General features: G+C 38.3%; 1 protein-coding gene and 1 long non-coding RNA gene across 2 annotated transcripts; one reads left to right on the top strand and one right to left on the bottom strand.

Annotated features, from left to right (window-relative positions):
• Positions 1-1,524: 1,524 nt before the first annotated feature.
• PGK2 (phosphoglycerate kinase 2) lies at positions 1,525-3,175 on the top strand. Its single transcript, XM_058734222.1, has one exon. The coding sequence runs from the start codon at positions 1,644-1,646 to the stop codon at positions 2,895-2,897; it is 1,254 nt and encodes a 417-aa protein (XP_058590205.1). The 5' UTR covers positions 1,525-1,643; the 3' UTR covers positions 2,898-3,175.
• Positions 3,176-8,094: 4,919 nt separating this feature from the next.
• LOC131514332 (uncharacterized) lies at positions 8,095-11,797 on the bottom strand. Its single transcript, XR_009263028.1, has 3 exons — positions 11,723-11,797; positions 11,394-11,526; positions 8,095-8,183 (listed from the first exon to the last, which is right to left on the bottom strand). It is a non-coding gene; the product is annotated as an uncharacterized LOC131514332 (long non-coding RNA).
• Between the last annotated feature and the right edge of the window lie 6,264 nt (positions 11,798-18,061).

Below are 18,061 nucleotides of genomic sequence, written 5' to 3'. Positions count from 1 at the left end.
TAGTAAAATACATTCAACTTGTATTCAGGATTTTGTGTAAGTAAATAGCATATTCCTTTTATTTGAGAATATTTCATTGCATGGATATATCTACAGTTTTATAGATGTGACCAATTGAAAAGCACTCAGTTTTTGGCAATTATGAATGAAGTTGATCTAAACATTTGCATACACAAGTTTGAAAGAGTATAGGTTTTCTGTGTACTTGAACAAAAACATACGAGTAGAATTGATGGCTTGTATTGTAAGTCTATGTTTATAAGAAACTGCCAAATTGTTTTCCAAAACCATGCTGTAGCATACCTCATTCTTCTTGGCAATAAATTTCTATTGCTATGCATCTTTGACAGCATGTATTATTGTCATAGTTTGGAATTTTAGCCATTGTAAGAGTATAATTTTATCATTGTAGTATATACCTAGGAGTGTAATTGCTGGGTTTTATGGTAACTCCATGTTTAATATTTTGAGGAAGTGTCAAACCTTTTTCCTAAAGTGGCTGCAGCATTTTGTATTCTTACCAGCAATATGTGAGGATTCCAATATCTCCACATCCCTGTCAACACTTGTTATTGTCTGCCTTGTTTTAAATTATAGCCATCCTACTGGATTATGCCTCAAACATATTTTTGTCAATAATATATGCTACGTTCAACTTATGGAAACTGCCATATCAACTAATTACAAAGCCAGTTTTTATTATTAAGCCTATCAGCCATATATTCTTTCCCCCAAAATTAAATCTCTTACTCATTTTCAATTCATATAGACATTTTCATCCTCATGAAAATCATTCCTCTTTTCAGCTCAATTTCTGATTCATACAGGTAATGAATCAAAAAGCCCCCCCCCCAAAAGAGGGCTTATCATAACTTTGTCATCTGAAAGAAAAGTCACTATCACCTGCAGTGTTTAACTGTTACCCTCTTTGTCTCATGGGATTATCCTAAAGAAGCCACCAAGCATTCTCTCACAGTTGTTTGAGAACAGAATAAGCAAGCTGATAAAAACAAATCATTCCCGCTTACGCTAGAATATACGTAAAGCCAATGGCTAACAACAAGCTAGACTGTTAACGGAAATATGTATCAAGGAAAAACAGAAGCATAATATGTTGCCTTGAATAAATAAGGATTTATAGACCCATCATTTCAACCCATCTCTTTATTTGGTACTGCAGTTTTTATATCTCAATATAATTAAGATTTGACATGGTCGAGGGTTTTTTCGTTGTTGTTTTGTTTTGTTTTTAAAAGAGCAAGAGTCAAAAGAGATGTGGAAAAAGAACGTGCAAGAGCCTTAGCAGAACTATTCTTATTCCAAGGTTTCTTCACTGCCCCAGCTCTCACTGCAAGCCAGCTACCAGTCACTACTCGGGGTTCGTGTTCAGCACCGGCAGTTTGACGCTTTACGGCAACACATTCCAAATCAAGAATGACAGCACCGTTAACCAATTGCAGAGCCAAGTTTCCCTCTCCCTAGTTCAATCACGCCTGCCCTGTGGGGGACTTAGTGATGAAAAGGAAGGGGCGGGCCAAGAGGAAAGCCGTTGGAAAGCATCACCCATCCAGCCTCCCGAGAGCAGTAAAGTGGTTCTTCAGCACTGGGATCCAGGTGTCCGCTTCTGTCTTTGTATTATCAAGATGTCTCTTTCTAAGAAGTTAACTTTGGACAGACTGGATGTTAAAGGGAAGCGAGTCATCATGAGAGTAGACTTCAATGTTCCCATGAAGAAGAACCAGATTACAAACAACCAGAGAATCAAAGCTTCCATCCCAAGCATCAAGTACTGCCTAGATAATGGAGCCAGGTCAGTAGTTCTTATGAGTCATTTAGGTCGACCTGATGGTGTTCCCATGCCTGATAAATACTCTTTAGAGCCAGTTGCTGCTGAGCTCAAATCCTTGCTGGGCAAGGATGTTCTGTTTCTAAAGGACTGTGTGGGCCCAGAAGTGGAGAAAGCCTGTGCCAACCCGGCTGCTGGTTCAGTCATCCTACTGGAGAACCTGCGCTTTCATGTGGAGGAAGAAGGAAAAGGCCAAGGTCCTTCTGGAAATAAGCTTATAGCTGAACCAGGTAAAATAGAAGCCTTTCGAGCATCACTCTCCAAACTAGGGGATGTATATGTCAATGATGCTTTTGGCACTGCTCACCGGGCCCACAGTTCGATGGTGGGAGTGAATCTTCCCCAGAAGGCATCTGGATTCCTGATGAAAAAGGAGCTAGAGTACTTTGCCAGAGCCTTAGAAAACCCAGAGAGACCCTTTCTGGCTATACTTGGTGGAGCCAAAGTGGCAGACAAAATCCAACTGATCAAAAATATGCTGGATAAGGTCAATGAGATGATAATTGGTGGTGGAATGGCTTATACCTTCCTTAAGGTACTCAACAACATGGAGATTGGTGCGTCCCTCTTTGATGAAGAGGGGGCCAAGATTGTCAAAGATATCATGGCTAAAGCTAGTAAGAATGGTGTGAACATTACCTTTCCTACTGACTTTGTCACTGCTGACAAGTTTGAGGAGAATGCTAAGGTTGGCCAAGCCACTGTAAAATCAGGCATACCTGCTGGCTGGATGGGTTTGGACTGTGGTCCTGAGACCAACAAGAAGTATGCTCAAGTTGTGGCTCACGCTAAGGTAATTGTGTGGAATGGACCTGTAGGGGTATTTGAATGGGACGCCTTTGCTAATGGAACAAAAGCCCTCATGGATGAAATTGTGAAGGCCACTTCCAGGGGCTGTATCACCATTATAGGAGGTGGAGACACTGCTACTTGCTGTGTCAAATGGAACACTGAAGATAAAATGAGCCACGTGAGCACTGGAGGAGGTGCTAGTCTGGAACTTCTGGAAGGTAAAGTCCTTCCTGGCGTGGAAGCTCTCAACAATCTATAGTTGACAATATTCCTGTCTACTATTTCCTGTCCATAGGCTTTAATTCAACTTAGTGCTTTACATTTCAACTTGACTTTTGTTAGTTAGCCCCAGATCAAGACCTATGCAATGACTAAGAGATTGGCTATCAGGAACTCTTAACATTAGTACAGCAATGCAACCCAGTTTGGCCATGCATTTGCCTGCTCTCTTCAAGATCTCATTTGAACTTTACCATTGTGATACACAGGAAGGACATAATCTCGCATTGCATATTAAAGTGAGTTGAATAAACTTAATCTCTCTCTCTCTCTTTTTTAATTTTACTACAGCTTTGTTACTGTTTCACTACTTGAAACATGGAAAACAAGAGAAAACCCAAACTGTTGAAGGTTGGGGTAGAAGCTAACAAACTTTTAAACAATAAAATAAATCAAGAAAAATAATTGTGTTTAAGAATTCATGGGTAACAAAGCTCAGCTAAAAGGAAATTTCTTACTAAATAAGAAAGAAGAGAAATAAAAGATATTTATTGAATTCAAGAAGTTAAAAAAGGGAAAGAAATGAAACCCAAGAAAGGAATTATGTCTGTATGTGTGGATGCACTATACTACATATATATGTCTGTGTACTATCATATGGGATCTACAAATTCAATCCACATTTTAAATAATTGCTTAATATGTAAAGCAGAATTGTTTTAATAAATACGTAATATATGTAATTGCTAAATCTTAAAACTAGATTTTTGAGATAAATATATTTATAGTCATGAGAAAAATAAGGATATAAAAAGTCTTCCCTGTTAGAAAATAGAATAAGAAAATACTGAGAAATGTAGAATAAATTAAAATACTTATTGGAAAATATTTTGCCTAACTCTATATACAAAGAGCTGTCACAAGGCAATACTGTTAAATTTAGAGTAAAAATGCAGAGTAACTTATCCCAGTTGTAATAGCCTACGGCCCATAGCACCAGGTCAATTCTATAAATTAACTTAATTAAAATAAACTAAAATTAATTAAATAATTAAACTTTTAATGTTAATATGCCCAAAACTTCAGCATATTCCTGAGGACGATATTCATAATGCCATGATAATCCCAGAGAAAATATAGGAGTTAAGATATAGATTTAAAAACAAGTAAAACAAAAACCCAAAATTATAGCAGTTGAAATAAGGTTATACCATATTGTTTTCTTTCATAAAAGTCCATGGCAAAAAGGTGGACTCTTCTCCATGAGGTCATCTAGGGAACCAACCTCGTGAAACAAATCTCTTACTCTCAATAAGTGAGTTACATTTCTGTGTGTGAGGTGTCAGTCTGCATTTTTACTGCTTGATACCCAGTCCAAAGGAAAAGTTAGTGAAAGGCAATGTGTTTCTTTTACACACATGTCCCCCAAAATTCAGGAATTTTTCTTTTATTGGCCATTTTTTGTTCTGCTGGTTATTAGTCGCATGATGGGGTCTATTTTGCAAGAGAGGCCTGGGAATGTATTCTCTGTAGCTGGACACCTTGTACTCAACTAAAGATCAACAGATTCTATTACTAAAAGGAAGTGGAGAGGCAATAAATACCAAGGGAAAAGTAAAGGCTCCTGATAGACTTTCACTCTGGCCACCCCAGTATCCATGTATGAGTATCCATGTATCCTTCTTCCTACATAAAGAAAATATCCTTTCTCCAAGAAACATAATGAAATGTCCAGTTACTGCATCCCACTCAAAACTGAGTTATCTCTGGGTGATACACAATCTTTTCGATATCCTGTGGGGAGCCCAACAGTCTGATGAACAGAAAAGTGCAGTCATTTATTTCTCTCTCACCTCCAGCACTCATACACACTCAATATACAATGGTGGCGAAGAAATAAGAAAGTACAAGTAACAACCCTCACCTAAAAAACTCATTGGTTCATTACGATTGGGAAATAAATAGTGCTGGCTCAGAATTTCAAAAGCTCCCACAGCCTGGCAGTAAAAGAACTTCGTGGTCAGACTGGTTTTCTTCTCTGGGAGGAAGTTTCTTATCCATTGTCCCTTTTTTGGCCCCAAGTTTGATCACCTGGGAAATTTTCCTTGTTTCCTAATCTTCTATGCCATCTTCTAAAGCTGATGTTGGAGAGTTGGGCCACATTGGGCCACCACATGGTTCTCATAGCTTCCTCTTTGATGCTGTGGTTTTAAGAAATCAAGGATTTCTTCATATCACACAGTTGAAAACCTTTCAAGGCCAGGTTAGTGACTTTTCAACTTAAGAATCAAGATCTCTGTGTGAAAGAAGCTCACCCAAAAATATCTTCTAGTTATGTTTCTTATTCTCCTGACTCTTGCTTTTAATTAATTGGTTGCTTTGCTGGGCTAACTTCCTTTTTCTTCATTTTAAGATTAGTTAACTTGTGGCCCTCCAAAAAAGTAGGCAGTGGGAAGGCAACACCTATCACCTGATATTTGCCTGTGGCCTCCTCATTATTTTTGGCTGAAGACTCCAAATGGGAGACCTTTGAGTAAAACTGACAGTCTTTCTTGTGTTGTTTGTGAGAGTGAGAATGTTAGCTTTTCCAACTCTGAGAGAACTTACTTTCCTGGTGTATTAGCCAATTTGGGTTGCAGGCAACAAAGAAATTGTCCAATATTTCCTGGATATGCTCATTTTGGGGGTTGCAGTATTTTGCTTAAGACAGCATGTAATAACCAAATGTACTGATATTCTGCCTCTTTCTAAACACTTTCTCTGTAGCTTTAAGCTCTACAGGAACATGTTGTGCCTACTACAGTTTTACCAAACGCCACAGCAGAAACATGATCAGCACCTCCCAGCCTTCCATGCCATTTTACTCTCTTCCTTCCACCTGACCTCTACGTGAATATTATGTTGTATGAGGTTTTTTTTTAAGGCAGCACCCCACCTACAGGTAACAATTTCTACATTAGTCTCTGCACTAGTGATTCTCACCCAGAGACAATTTTTCCTTGTAGAGGATATTAGCCAAAGAATGGAAACATTTTTGTTAGTCACAACTGGGATGAGAAGAGGAACTATAGGCATCTTGTTGCTGTGGCCAAGGATGCTACTAAACAACCTACAATACAAACACAGCCTTCACAAAAAAGAACAATCTAGCCCAAAATGTCAACACAGAGATTTCTTTCTTTCTCATGTGACATTCCCCAGGGTGATAATGGGTAAGTAGGCACTTCTTGAGCCGATCCAAAGATTCAGGCTAGGAAAATGGCTCTGTTAACACCTGCACCTGGCTTTCATCTCTAGGAGCAGAAAGATCAATTCAATTGTTGACATTTTCCAGCCAACAGGATAGAGAAAGAGGAATCCAGAGTAAGCACCATGTCTTTGAGAAAGAGAACAAGAAGTTCTTCTGGCCTGAACTTAGCAATGTGATCATATCTAGCTCACTGGGAATAAGGGCAGTGCATTCTTTGACTGAGTGATCATGGACTCAGTCGAAACTATTACTAAAAAAAAGAATTAAAGGTGAATTTAAAACAACATCAAATGGAAAGACTTATTAAAACTCTAGAAGACACTGAAAGATCTTAAAGATCATGTTTCTGTACATTTAGAGAATAAGCATACTTCATGGAAAAAAATTATGAAGGAAGTAAAATGAGTTAAGAAGGCACTATGAGACTGCAAATAAGCTGGCAAAAGGTAAAGGAGGTGACAAATTTAAGTATTGCTAATACAAAATATTAAATGGTGTTAGAACCATTACATAAAAGAATTAAAACTGCAAGGGAAAGAATCAGTGCCTTGAATTAGAAGATTGGGGGGAAAAAACAGAATTCAAGCAGACCTAGAAAGTAAGAAATATTTGTGTGTATGTGTGAATATATATACACATACTTACATACCACATACATACATGTATGATGTGAATATTTATGAATAATATATAGTATATAGTTGGAATTTTATTTCATTTTATTTTTATCTTTTTTTAAATTTTTTCAAGCTTTTATTCAAATTCCAGATAGTTAACATACAGCGTAATATTAGTTTCAGGTGTACAATATAGTGATTCAACATTTCTGTACATCACTGTTGCTCATCACAAAAAGTGCACTCCTTAATCCCCATCACTTCTTTAACCCAATTTTATACTTACATTTAATAATAATATACATTAAAAATAGTTTTTTACTTTTTAAAACCAATTTTTAAAAATTATTTTTAATGTTTATTTATTTTTTAGAGACAGAGTGTGAGTCAGGAGAGTCAGAGAGAGAGAGAGGGAGACACAGAATCTGAAACAGGCTCCAGGCTCTGAGCTGTCAGCACAGATCCCAATGCAGGGCTCAAACTCAGGAACCGGGAGATCATGACCTGAGCTGAAGCCAGATGCTCAACCGACTGAGCCACCCAGGTGCCCAAAACCAATTTTAAAAAGAAACTGAAAATTAAGGTGTTAACCACAGGATGGTGGAAGTTCTCTGGGTTTTGGGTTCAAACCAAAAGTGTGGGACTTACTTGTTTCCTCCAAGGTTGCAATTTGAATTATTTAACACATGCACTTGGAGGTTACCATTTACTTATTTTCTGTGCATTTTTTTTTTGAGAGAAAAAAGTGCAAGCAGAAAAGAGAAAGGGGGAGAGAGAGAGAGACAGAGAGAGAGAGGCAGAGAGAGAGAGAAAAAAAAATCTTAAGCAGGCTCCGCACTCAGTCAGGAGCCCAATGCAGGGCTTGATCCCACGACTGTGACATCATGACCTGAGCCAAAATCAAGAGTCAGACACTCAACTGACTGAGCCTCCCACGTGCCCCATTTTCTGTGCATTTTTTATTTAAAAATACTGTATTTAAATAGCTTATTTCAAGCAATGTTAGTTAATAAAGCTGTGAAGAAACTTTGTTTTAAAAATTAGGTGGCTATATTTCATGGATTTATGCTTCCATTAACTTTGCTTTTAAGTATTTCATATTTTAGTTAGTTATTAGACATCTCTTAGTGATCATAGCAAAGCTTGGCTTTCCTAATTCAATCCATGTTAATAATAAACCAAGAAAGGTGGGGATGTCTGATAAAAATTAAGAGTGAAATATTTGGAAAATGACAAATTAGAAAAGCATTTGAGTTTATATATAAAAGAGAATATTTTAGTTGGTTTATCCTTCCCTTAGAGACCCCAAGATTCCTTTCCTTACTTAGTGGCCTGACAGTAAACAGTGCAACTGTGGGCTTACCTTCTTTGTTTCTTCTCCCTTGAGTGTTGTTTCATAGATTTTGCCTGTTTTTCACTCGTTCAGATGAGATGGTGTATCTACTCCCTGCTATTCCACCTTAATCAGAAGTGAAAGCTGAATCATTTATTTTCAGAGTTTTACACTAATAATCTTTTAAAGATCCAGCTTTTAAATTTGTCATCCTTTCTTTTCTAATTTTGGTAAGATTTTTTTTTTCTTGGTCAGAGTCACTTGCTTTCTTGGGAGGGCATATTTTTTAGAGCAGTTTTAGGTTCATAGCAAATTGGAACAGGAAGTACAGAGTGTCCATGTTCCCCTGTCTCCATACACATATACAACCCCCATTATCAATGTTTAGCAACTGCCTGGTACATTTGTTGCAATCAATGAACCTATATTGGCACATTATCATTTCCAAACTTTATATTTTACATTAGGGTTCATTGTTGGTGTTGTACATTCGAAGGTTTTTGAAAAATGTGTTATGATATGTATCCATCATTATAGTATATCATACTGAATAGTTTCACTGCCCTAAAAATTCTCTGTGCTCTGACTATTCATCCCTCTGTGACCTTGACTTCTGGAACAGTTGACCTTTTTACTATCTCTGTAGGGTTTTTTTTTTATTTTTAATTTTTTTTTTATTTGAGAGAGAGCATGGGCACGAGCAGGGGAGAGGGGTAGAGGGAGAGAGAGAGAATCCCAAGAAGTCTCCACACTCAGTGTGGAGCCCAACACAGGGTTCAATCCCATGACCTGGGGATCATGACCTGAAATGAAATCAAGAGTCCAATACTCAACCTAATGAGCCACCCAGATGCCCCCTCTATCTCCATAGTTTTGCCTTTTCCAGAAGGTCATACAGGTAGAATCATGATGTGTTGGCTTCTTTCACTTATGGTATGCATTTAAGTTTCCTCCATATCTTTTCATGGCTTGATAGCTCCTTTCTCTTTAGGATGTATCACAGTTTATTTCTCCATTACCTGCTGACGCACATCCTAATTGCATCTCAGTTTTGGTAATTATGAACAAAACTGTTATAAGCATCTATGTGCAGATTTTTGTGTGGAAAGACAGACAGGATGTACTAAGTAAAAGGAACTGTGGTAAATAGACCTTCAGTAATACACTGGTAAGGTGTGGGCATAGAGGAATTATTTTATAGTCCTATGATTCAACGTCAGTCTTTTAGCAACTGTTGTTTTGTTTTCACCCCCTTTGGTGGTACAGGGAAGCTAGAGGGGGCTGGAGTTGGTATGCAACTTACCCTATGTGGAAGGCTAGAACAAGATAAGTTGGGTATTTTCCTTTCCCCAAGTCCGCTAGGCTCTGAAAAATCCCCAGCAAATTACACTCTGGTAAAACAGTTTCTCTTGAAGGCAGGTTTTGTTAAGCAGATCAGAATGCTCTGTCTTATTTTGAAATGGCTAGTTTCTTCCCACCTCAGAAGCCTGAGGGGATTTTTCTCTGATCTTTACTGCGAGGACTTGACAGACTTTCTGCAGTTAAAACACAAAAGTGAGTGTGGGGGACCAAGTAGCTAGGGGCTGAGATGAAGCATTCATCTCTCAGGCTTATCTACACTGAGCCTCTGTCAACTCCTCAGTTACAGTCCTAATTTTCCTATCATGGTGCTGGTTTCTGTGGAGTTCTTTGCTAGTGGATTTCCTCTCTGGTAGATTGTGATTATCTATATCTATGTGTCTGTCTTCTCTGCAGTTTTGGAGGCAGCAGTTGGTCCTGTGGCTCAACAGCTCTGACAGATCTAAGAAGAGCTTATTTTTCAGTTCATTCAACCTTACTTATATTAGTACACAATGATGACTTTGTAAGGTTCTTCCATGTTGGACAGCAAACTGAAGATTTGGTTTTGTTTTTATTTTTGTTTCAGACTCAAACATGTTCTTGATTTCTTAACATATTTTATAGATATTATGTTATGGAATCCATTATAATTAGGGCAATGAAATAATAGGTTTTAAGTTGGCTGAAATTATCCATTCTTCAAGCAAAACTCATCCACTAAAAATTTCTTGTATGGGATTGTTTTAGTCAGCAGATAGCTATCCCTCAGTCCAACATATAACTCAGCTTTGGAACCTTTTATATTTCTACAATGCAAGGTTGGCTTTGCATGTTAAATTTGATATATCACAGGTATTTTCCTTAATGGCAAGGGCTATATGAGTTTTCTCATGTGGAAATAAATCACTATATGTCCAAATGTTCATACTGAATCTTTAATTAAAACCATAGGCCATTTTTTTTTTTAGTAGGAATCTAAACCACTCAGTTTGTTTTCATTTTCGTTTTGCTTCTTGGTTGCTGTTGTCCTTGGTTTGTTTGTTTTGTTTGTTTTTAGTTTTGATAAATTAATTCATTATTTTGTCTTAGAATAACAAAAATATGCTTAAAATGAAACTGAAAAAGAGAACAAAAGGAAAGTATGTAAAAGGTATGGGTACACCAGGGTTAACAGAGTATTGGCAAACAACTGTGATAGACTTTCACCAATTTTTCTCAAGCAGTTTGAATTTATGACAATAGTTTTCAAGTGTTCTTCTGGGTTTTTACAAAAGCAGATTGGGGCACAGGGTGAGAAACAGTGGATTTGGCCACTGCTTACAAAATCAATTACATAAAAGCCTAGCATCACAGTTATGTTTGCAAAGCTAAATAGAACATCAATCTAAACCCTTTCTTTGGCCTCTTATATTATAGGCAATAAGATTTCCCAAAGGCTATAGTGTAATTTTAAATCACTACATGGAGGGGTACCTGAGTGGCTCAGTCAGTTAAATGTCCAACTTTGGCTCAGGTCATGATCTCATGCTTCATGAGATCGAAGCCCACCCCCCCCACACACTCCCCTCCCCGCCCCTCCTCCCCCCCAGGTCTGGCTCAGTGCTGACAGCTCAGAGCCTGCAGCCTGCTTCAGATCCTGTGTCTCCCTCTTTCTCTGCCCCTCCCCCACTCATGCTCTGTCCCTGTCTCTCAAATGTAAATAAACATTTAAAAAATTTAAATCACTACATGGACACACTTTTTTTTATGTTTATTTTTGAGAGACAGAGAGAGCCTGAGTGGAGAAGGAGCAGAGAGAGAGGCAGACACAGAATCCAAAGCAGTCTCCAGGCACAGAGACTGACGTGGGGTTTGAACCCAGGAACCCTGAGATCATGACTTGAGCTAAAGTCCGACACTCTACTGACTGAGCCACCCAGGCACCCCTACATGGATACACTTGGAAAAAAATTTTTTTTTAATTTTAATTTCCACTGTTTCCTTCAAGGGTCATACATGAAGTTCTGATGAGTTGTGTGGGGCCATGGGCAGCTTCAGGAGTGCTTAGATAATTGCACACGTGACTCAGATGGAATGAGAGGCTGAGCCACATTATGGAAGCCGTCTGTCATGCAAGAGGAAATCAAACCTGAATTCAAGGGACAAAAACAAACACATTGTCTATTAGGAGTAGACGTCACTGGTCTCATTATTTATATGAATACATTACATGTGGAATAACAAATTAAAAGAAAGACAGTTTTTCTCCTAAAGATTGAAACTGTGCACATCAAATGTGTCTTATAAATAATAATCTTGTTCTGAAGGTAGGTTAATTTACTCACACATTCAAGTATTCAGTACCAGTTCTTAATTTTATAATAAGATAGTCAATTCCTCTAATATTTCACAGACCTATGAGTGAAAGGAAAAAATAAGCAAATGCTTTTACTTCATTATGATAAGTACTACATAACATAGATGAAGTGTATTATTTGAGTTGACAAATAATGTGCTGATGACTTGTGACCCCATTCTTTATGGGATAATGTGGGCAACAGGTTTCCAAAAGACCTTATTCAATTTTAATAGAATCACACTTTGCTACTTCATTGTTCTCCATGTGAATTTTCTAATAAAGAAAAACTTCTATCACTGAGGTACTTCTCATACCTTTCATACTATATACACCATACACATCATTTAACATATTTGGTTTGCCAAAAGTTATAGGTGCGTGCTCCACACAAACCCTTTACTCTTGCAGTTTCTGCTCTGAATCTCCAGATTTTTTTTTCAATGCAGATAAACTGAGCTTTCAACCCAGAAGGAAACCTGAAGCCGGGCTCAATGTCACAGACGTATGACCTGTGCAGTCAGCCACACAGGGTTCCAGTCTCAGAAGAATTCCATTTTTGCTTTAATGTTCTACCATTTTGTAATTTTTTTAAACCTTATTTACTTATTTTGAGAGAGAGAGAGAGAGAGACAGAGACAGAGACAGAGAGAATCCCATCAGGCTCTGCACTGGCAGCACAGAGAATGACTTCGGGCTCAAAGTCACAAACCTGAGCCAAAACCAAGCACTGGACACTTAACCTACTGAGCCACCCAGGGGCCCTGACCATCTGTAATTCCTAATACTTTTGGACATGGAGCCTGACATTTTCATTTTGTGCTGAACCCACTGTCCCTCAAAACTCAGGTAGCCAAGCATGCTGAAGATGGCTCTGAGCCCAGAGTTAAGGAGACTAAGAAGCTGAGTCTTCAATGTCTCTCTCTGGATGCTTGCAGGTTTCTCTAATTCTTCAGAATCATACAGAGGTCTTCCTGAAGATGGATTGTAGATTCAAACCTCACAGAATGCTTCAGAAGACACAATCTCCCACCCCGCCAAAACAAAGCTTATTTCAAAACAAATCTCTACCCAAATATGACCTCTGAATATGTGTGTGTTTAAATGCTGAAGAAAAAAAAAGATCAGTTTTGGCTTCCATATTGGCTCCACCCCTGCTCTAAAATGTGCTCATGTTGTTCTTAGTTATCTTTACCAATAAAAGAAGAAAAAAGCAATTAAAAAGAACATGATGCCCTTCAATGTTCCCAAGATGGGTTACTATAAAATCTCATGACAATTCTTTATTTTTCATGTATTTTACAGATCTGTCCAGAGGTCAGCAGAACAGGTGGTTGATTTAGAATATTTCTGTCAGGGGAGGAGCCAAGGTGGAGGAACAGCATGGAAGTTTTTTGTGTGTCTCGTGTCCATGAAATACAGCCAGACCAACAATGAACCATCTTGCCTAGAAAACTGATCTGAGGATTAACACAATCTACACAACATGAACCACAGAACTCAACAGGTACACAGCATGGAGAGGTGAACTGGGGGGAGAGAGAAACAGTGGGGGGGGGGGCAGGAAGCCACTTTTGCATGCGGAGAGAGGACAGAGATGGGGTGGAGGGGAGAGTATGGGAAAAACACCCCCCAAAAAGCATCTGGAGAGAAAGTGGAAAAGTGGAAACAGCCTCAGGGACTGAACTAAAAAGGGAGAAAGGAGAAAGGAGAGGGTTTAGATTCCATTAAGACTGTAAACGGGGAGTGCAGAGTCTGAAACTCCGCAGCACAATTCCTGGCGGTGTTCTGGTGAGAAGGGTGAATCCCAGCAGCAGAGTGCAGTCTGGGGGTCTTCAGGCCAAATGGGGAGAGGCGGTTCCCCTGCTGGGAGGACACCTGGTAGAGGCTGTGTGGGTCCCCTAAAGGCAAGGCCCCAGTGGACCCAAGAGAACAACCACATTCACTGGTGCTGGAACAAGGTCATTAAGGGTGAAACCTGGTGCCAGACGTCTAGTGATTTTCCATAATCTCTGAAACGCTGCTGCTACACTATCTCGCGAACTTTTTCTGGAGCGGGCTGGCACCCGGCTACAGTCTCTGGGCACCGGTAGCACCACGGTCCTGCAAACATTCCTGAGTGCGGCCGGCACCTGGCCATTGTTCCGTGAGACCCTCCTGCAGAGGGACAGAATGGGTCAAAGCCACGGTCCCTCAGAAGTAAGGGGTCAGGAAAAACAGCCGCATCTGAGACAAAACTCAGGAGGGAGGTGCTGCCTGGGGCTTGGTCACAGACTGTGTAAAAGCGGGAAGTGGACAGAAGCTGAAGACACAGGACAGGTGCGCGATTGCTGATCAGGGAGAACAGAGTTCTGATACTAGAGACTGGGTAGCTGGGTAACGCCATTATCACCACTCCCGCGCATGCGCATACACACCTACAAGTGCCACAACAATCCACTCCAGAAAGTAAAGCCACGCCATCTAGTGGAGAACGGAGCCATTACACTAAGCCCCACCCAACTGGGCCAACCTTGCTCTTCAGGAACAGAAGTCTCTGCCTGCTTAGTTTATGAACTATGAAACACTTCATAGTTTGACCTATAGGGGAAAATGAAGTAATTTCAGTCATATTTCAGTTTGTTTGCCAGTACATCTATTCAATTTTCTTTCTTTCTTCTTTTTTCTTTTTTCTTTTTCATTTCTGTTCTTTTCTTGCATACAAAAAGAGAAAAAATTCATTTTTATTTTCAATTTTTATTAAAAATATTTTTATTTAATTTTTTCTACTATATTTTTTTACTTTTGTGTAAAGTTTTTCAAAATCTATTTTACTTCCATCATTTCATTTTAGTCAACTTCAGTGTATTTATTTTTTCAAATTTTCAAGTGATTTCCTTTTTTTTTCTTGCCCCTTTTTTATCTAATGTATCAAGCCCCTTTCAACACCCAGACCAAAACACACGTAGGATCTAGCATCATTTATTCGATTTTGTGTGTGTGTATGTGTTTGTTTTTAATTTTTTAATTTTAATATATTTTTAAGTTTAATTTTTTACTTCATTAATTCCTTTTCTCCCTTAAAAATGATGAAACGAAGTAATTCACCCCAAAAGAAAGAGCAAGAAGAAATGACAGCCAGGGACTTAAAAAACAGAGATACAAACAAGATGTCTGAACCAGAATTTAGAATCACTATAATAAGAATATTAGCTGGAGTCAAAAATAGATTAAAATCCCTTTCTGCAAAGATAAAAGAAATAAAAGCTAGCCAGGATGAAATAAAAAGTGCTGTAACTGAGCTGCAACTTTGAATGGCTGCCATAGCAGCAAGGATGAATGAGGCAGAATAGAGAATCAACGATATATAGGACAAACTTCTGGAGAATAATGAAGCAGAAAAAAAGAGGGAGATTAAGGCAAAAGAGCACAATTTACGAATTAGAGAAATCAGTGACTCATTAAAAAGGAACATCAGAATCTTAGGGGTCTCAGAAGAGGAAGAGAGAGAAATAGGGGTAGAAGGGTTATGTGAGCAAATCACAGGGGAAAGCTTTCCTAACCTGGGGAAAGACACAAACATAAAAATCCAGGAAGCACAGAGGACTCCCATTAGATTCAACAAAAACCAACCATCAACAAAGCATATCATAGTCAAATTCACAAAATACTCAGACAGGGAGAGAATCATGAAAGCAGCAAGGGAAAAACAGTCCCTAACCTACCAGGGAAGACAGATCAGGTTTGCAGCAGACCTATCCACAGAAACTTGGCAGGCCAGAAAGGAGTGGCAGGATATATTCAGTGTGCTGAATCAGAAAAATATGCAGCCAAGAATTCTTTATCCAGCAAGGCTGTCATAGAAGGAGAGATAAACAGTTTCCCAGACAAAGAAATTTTGCAAGAAATTTTAAGGGGGACTCTTTGAGGGGAGAAAAGATGAAAACGCACACGCGCGCGTGCACACACACACACACACACACAAATAAAAAAAGACCAAAATCAACAAAGACTAGAAAGGACCAGGGAACACCACCAGAAACTCCAACTCTACAAGCAACATAATGGCAATAAATTCATATATTTCAGTACTCACTCTAAACATCAATGGACTCAATGCTCCAATCAAAAGACATAGGGTAATGGAATGGATAAGAAAACAAGATCCATCTATATGCTGTTTACAAGAGACCCACTTTAGACCTAAAGACACCTTCAGATTGAAAGTAAGGGGATGGAGAACCAGCTATCATGCTAATGGTCAACAAAAGAAAGCCAGAGTAGCCATACTTATATCAGACAATCTAGACTTTAAAATAAAGACTGTATCAAGAGATGAAGGGCTTTATATCATAGTTAAGGGGTCTATCCACCAAGATGACCTAACAATTGTAAACATTTACATGCCAAATGTGCGATCACCCAAATATGTAAATCAATTAATCACAAATATAAAGAAACTCATTGATAGTAATACCATAATAGTAAGGGGACTTCAACACCCCACTCACAACAATGGACAGATCATCTAATAAAAAAATCAACAAGGAAACAATGGCTTTGAATGGCACACTGGACCAGATGGACTTAACAGATACATTCAGAACATTTCATCCTAAAGCAGTGGAATATACATTCTTCTCCAGTGCACATGGAACATTCTCCAGAATAGACCACATACTGGGACACAATTCAAGCCTCAACAAGTACAAAATGATCGAGATCATACCGTGTATATTTTCAGACCACAATGCTATGAAACTCAAAATCAACCACAGGAAAAAATTTGGAAAGGTAACAGAACATTTCTGCCAAAAATCCTGGTTAAATTTTGTCTAAATGTTAGGTGTGTTTTTTTTCTCTCTAAAAACATACATAATTCCTTTAATAGAAAGCAATTGGTATAAGTTTAATGTGTTATTTATAGCTGTTGATTATGAAATTGCATTTTTAGAAAAGCAGATATTACCTAATGATGCTAAACCATTTTTTTAAAAATGGAAGTTATATTTGCTCAAGGTATTTAACTTTTTCTTACTATATTCCTAAAACTCTGAAATTATTTAGACACTGATTTCTTTAGAAGGATTATTTTTGTCAGTTTGTACCTGAAGCAAGAGAAAAGAAAAAGTGTAACCACCGCAGGTTTGATGGAATACTTTTGGTATGGCCGCCTGAACTAAGGTAGTAAAAGAGAGTGGGGAAAGGAAGCTGGAGGCAGCAAGACCTAGCAGTGGTTGAGGAACTGTGACAAAATAATTCGCAGACACTATCAACCAGTTAGATAGTTATGGGGAAGTAAGCATGAGATGATGGAGAATAATTTTGATCAATAAAGAAAATGAGGGTAGTGTGATAAAAAAATATTCTATATTTTAAGAAGCATGCAGACATTAACTGGTCTATAATTAGATAATCAATTAATTGATCAGAAAATCTTCAGTTCTTAGACTGAGCCATTATCAAATAAAGACTTTAGGTACACTGCAGAAAGATATGTCTCATTGGGAGAAAAAAGGCAACATAGATTTGTAGTGAGAAATACCTAGTAGTAAGTTCTCAGAAGTTTAGGATTAACATTACTTACATGAAACTGACTAGAGGCCTCAAGATGCATGCTGTTAGAACGAGGTTCTCAATGTGTGCTTCGCAGCCCAGCAGCAGCACCACCCAGAGACTTGTTAGAAATGCAGATTACTGGGCATCCACAAGACCTACTGAATCACAAATGCTGGGGTTGGAATCCAGCAGTATGTGTTTTAATAAGTTCTTCAATGTTTCTATTTCATTTAAAATTTGAAAGCCACTGGTATAGAACAAAGATCACTTTTTTAGGAAACAGGAATTGTTCTATGTTCTAATGATAATCATATCACTATGTGGCTTTAAGTGAGGCAAAGCATTTCACTTTTGTAGGCTTTCTAATTTGAAAATTGATATGTAAACTATATATAATCTGAAGTTATTTCCACTGTCCAAATTCTATGTCCCTGAAACACTCTGAAACAAGTATACTTGAGAATATTGGCTACCATTTTAATCTAAATCTCTTGCCAAATAGGGGGAAATGGCCCAGGAGCTAATAGACAAATGACATAGAGGTCTAAATTGAGAGGAATAAAAATTAAAAAAAAAAGAAAAAAGAAAAATAAAAAAAACAAGAACACCAGAACTTTGGCCATCTCACTATAGATTCCTTTTGCAATTTGACTCTTTCTCCCTATATATGAAAGCAAATTTCCCCCAAACTACAGTGTCTGAGAACTTTTAATTGGTGCACTGATAACTTTTTCAATTAAGAAAATTTATCTACAGGGGCTTCTGGGTGGCTCAGTCGGTTGGGAGGCCG

This window comes from Neofelis nebulosa, chromosome 6 (assembly GCF_028018385.1).
Source record: "Neofelis nebulosa isolate mNeoNeb1 chromosome 6, mNeoNeb1.pri, whole genome shotgun sequence".
NCBI lineage: Eukaryota > Metazoa > Chordata > Mammalia > Carnivora > Felidae > Neofelis > Neofelis nebulosa.
Note: the sequence above shows the minus strand (reverse complement) of the source record. Positions and strands in the feature narration are given on the sequence as shown.

Excerpts from the sequence above, each read along its gene's own strand:
- PGK2 (XM_058734222.1), top strand. The coding sequence starts at position 1,644 with ATGTCTCTTTCTAAGAAGTTAACTTTGGACAGACTGGATGTTAAAGGG.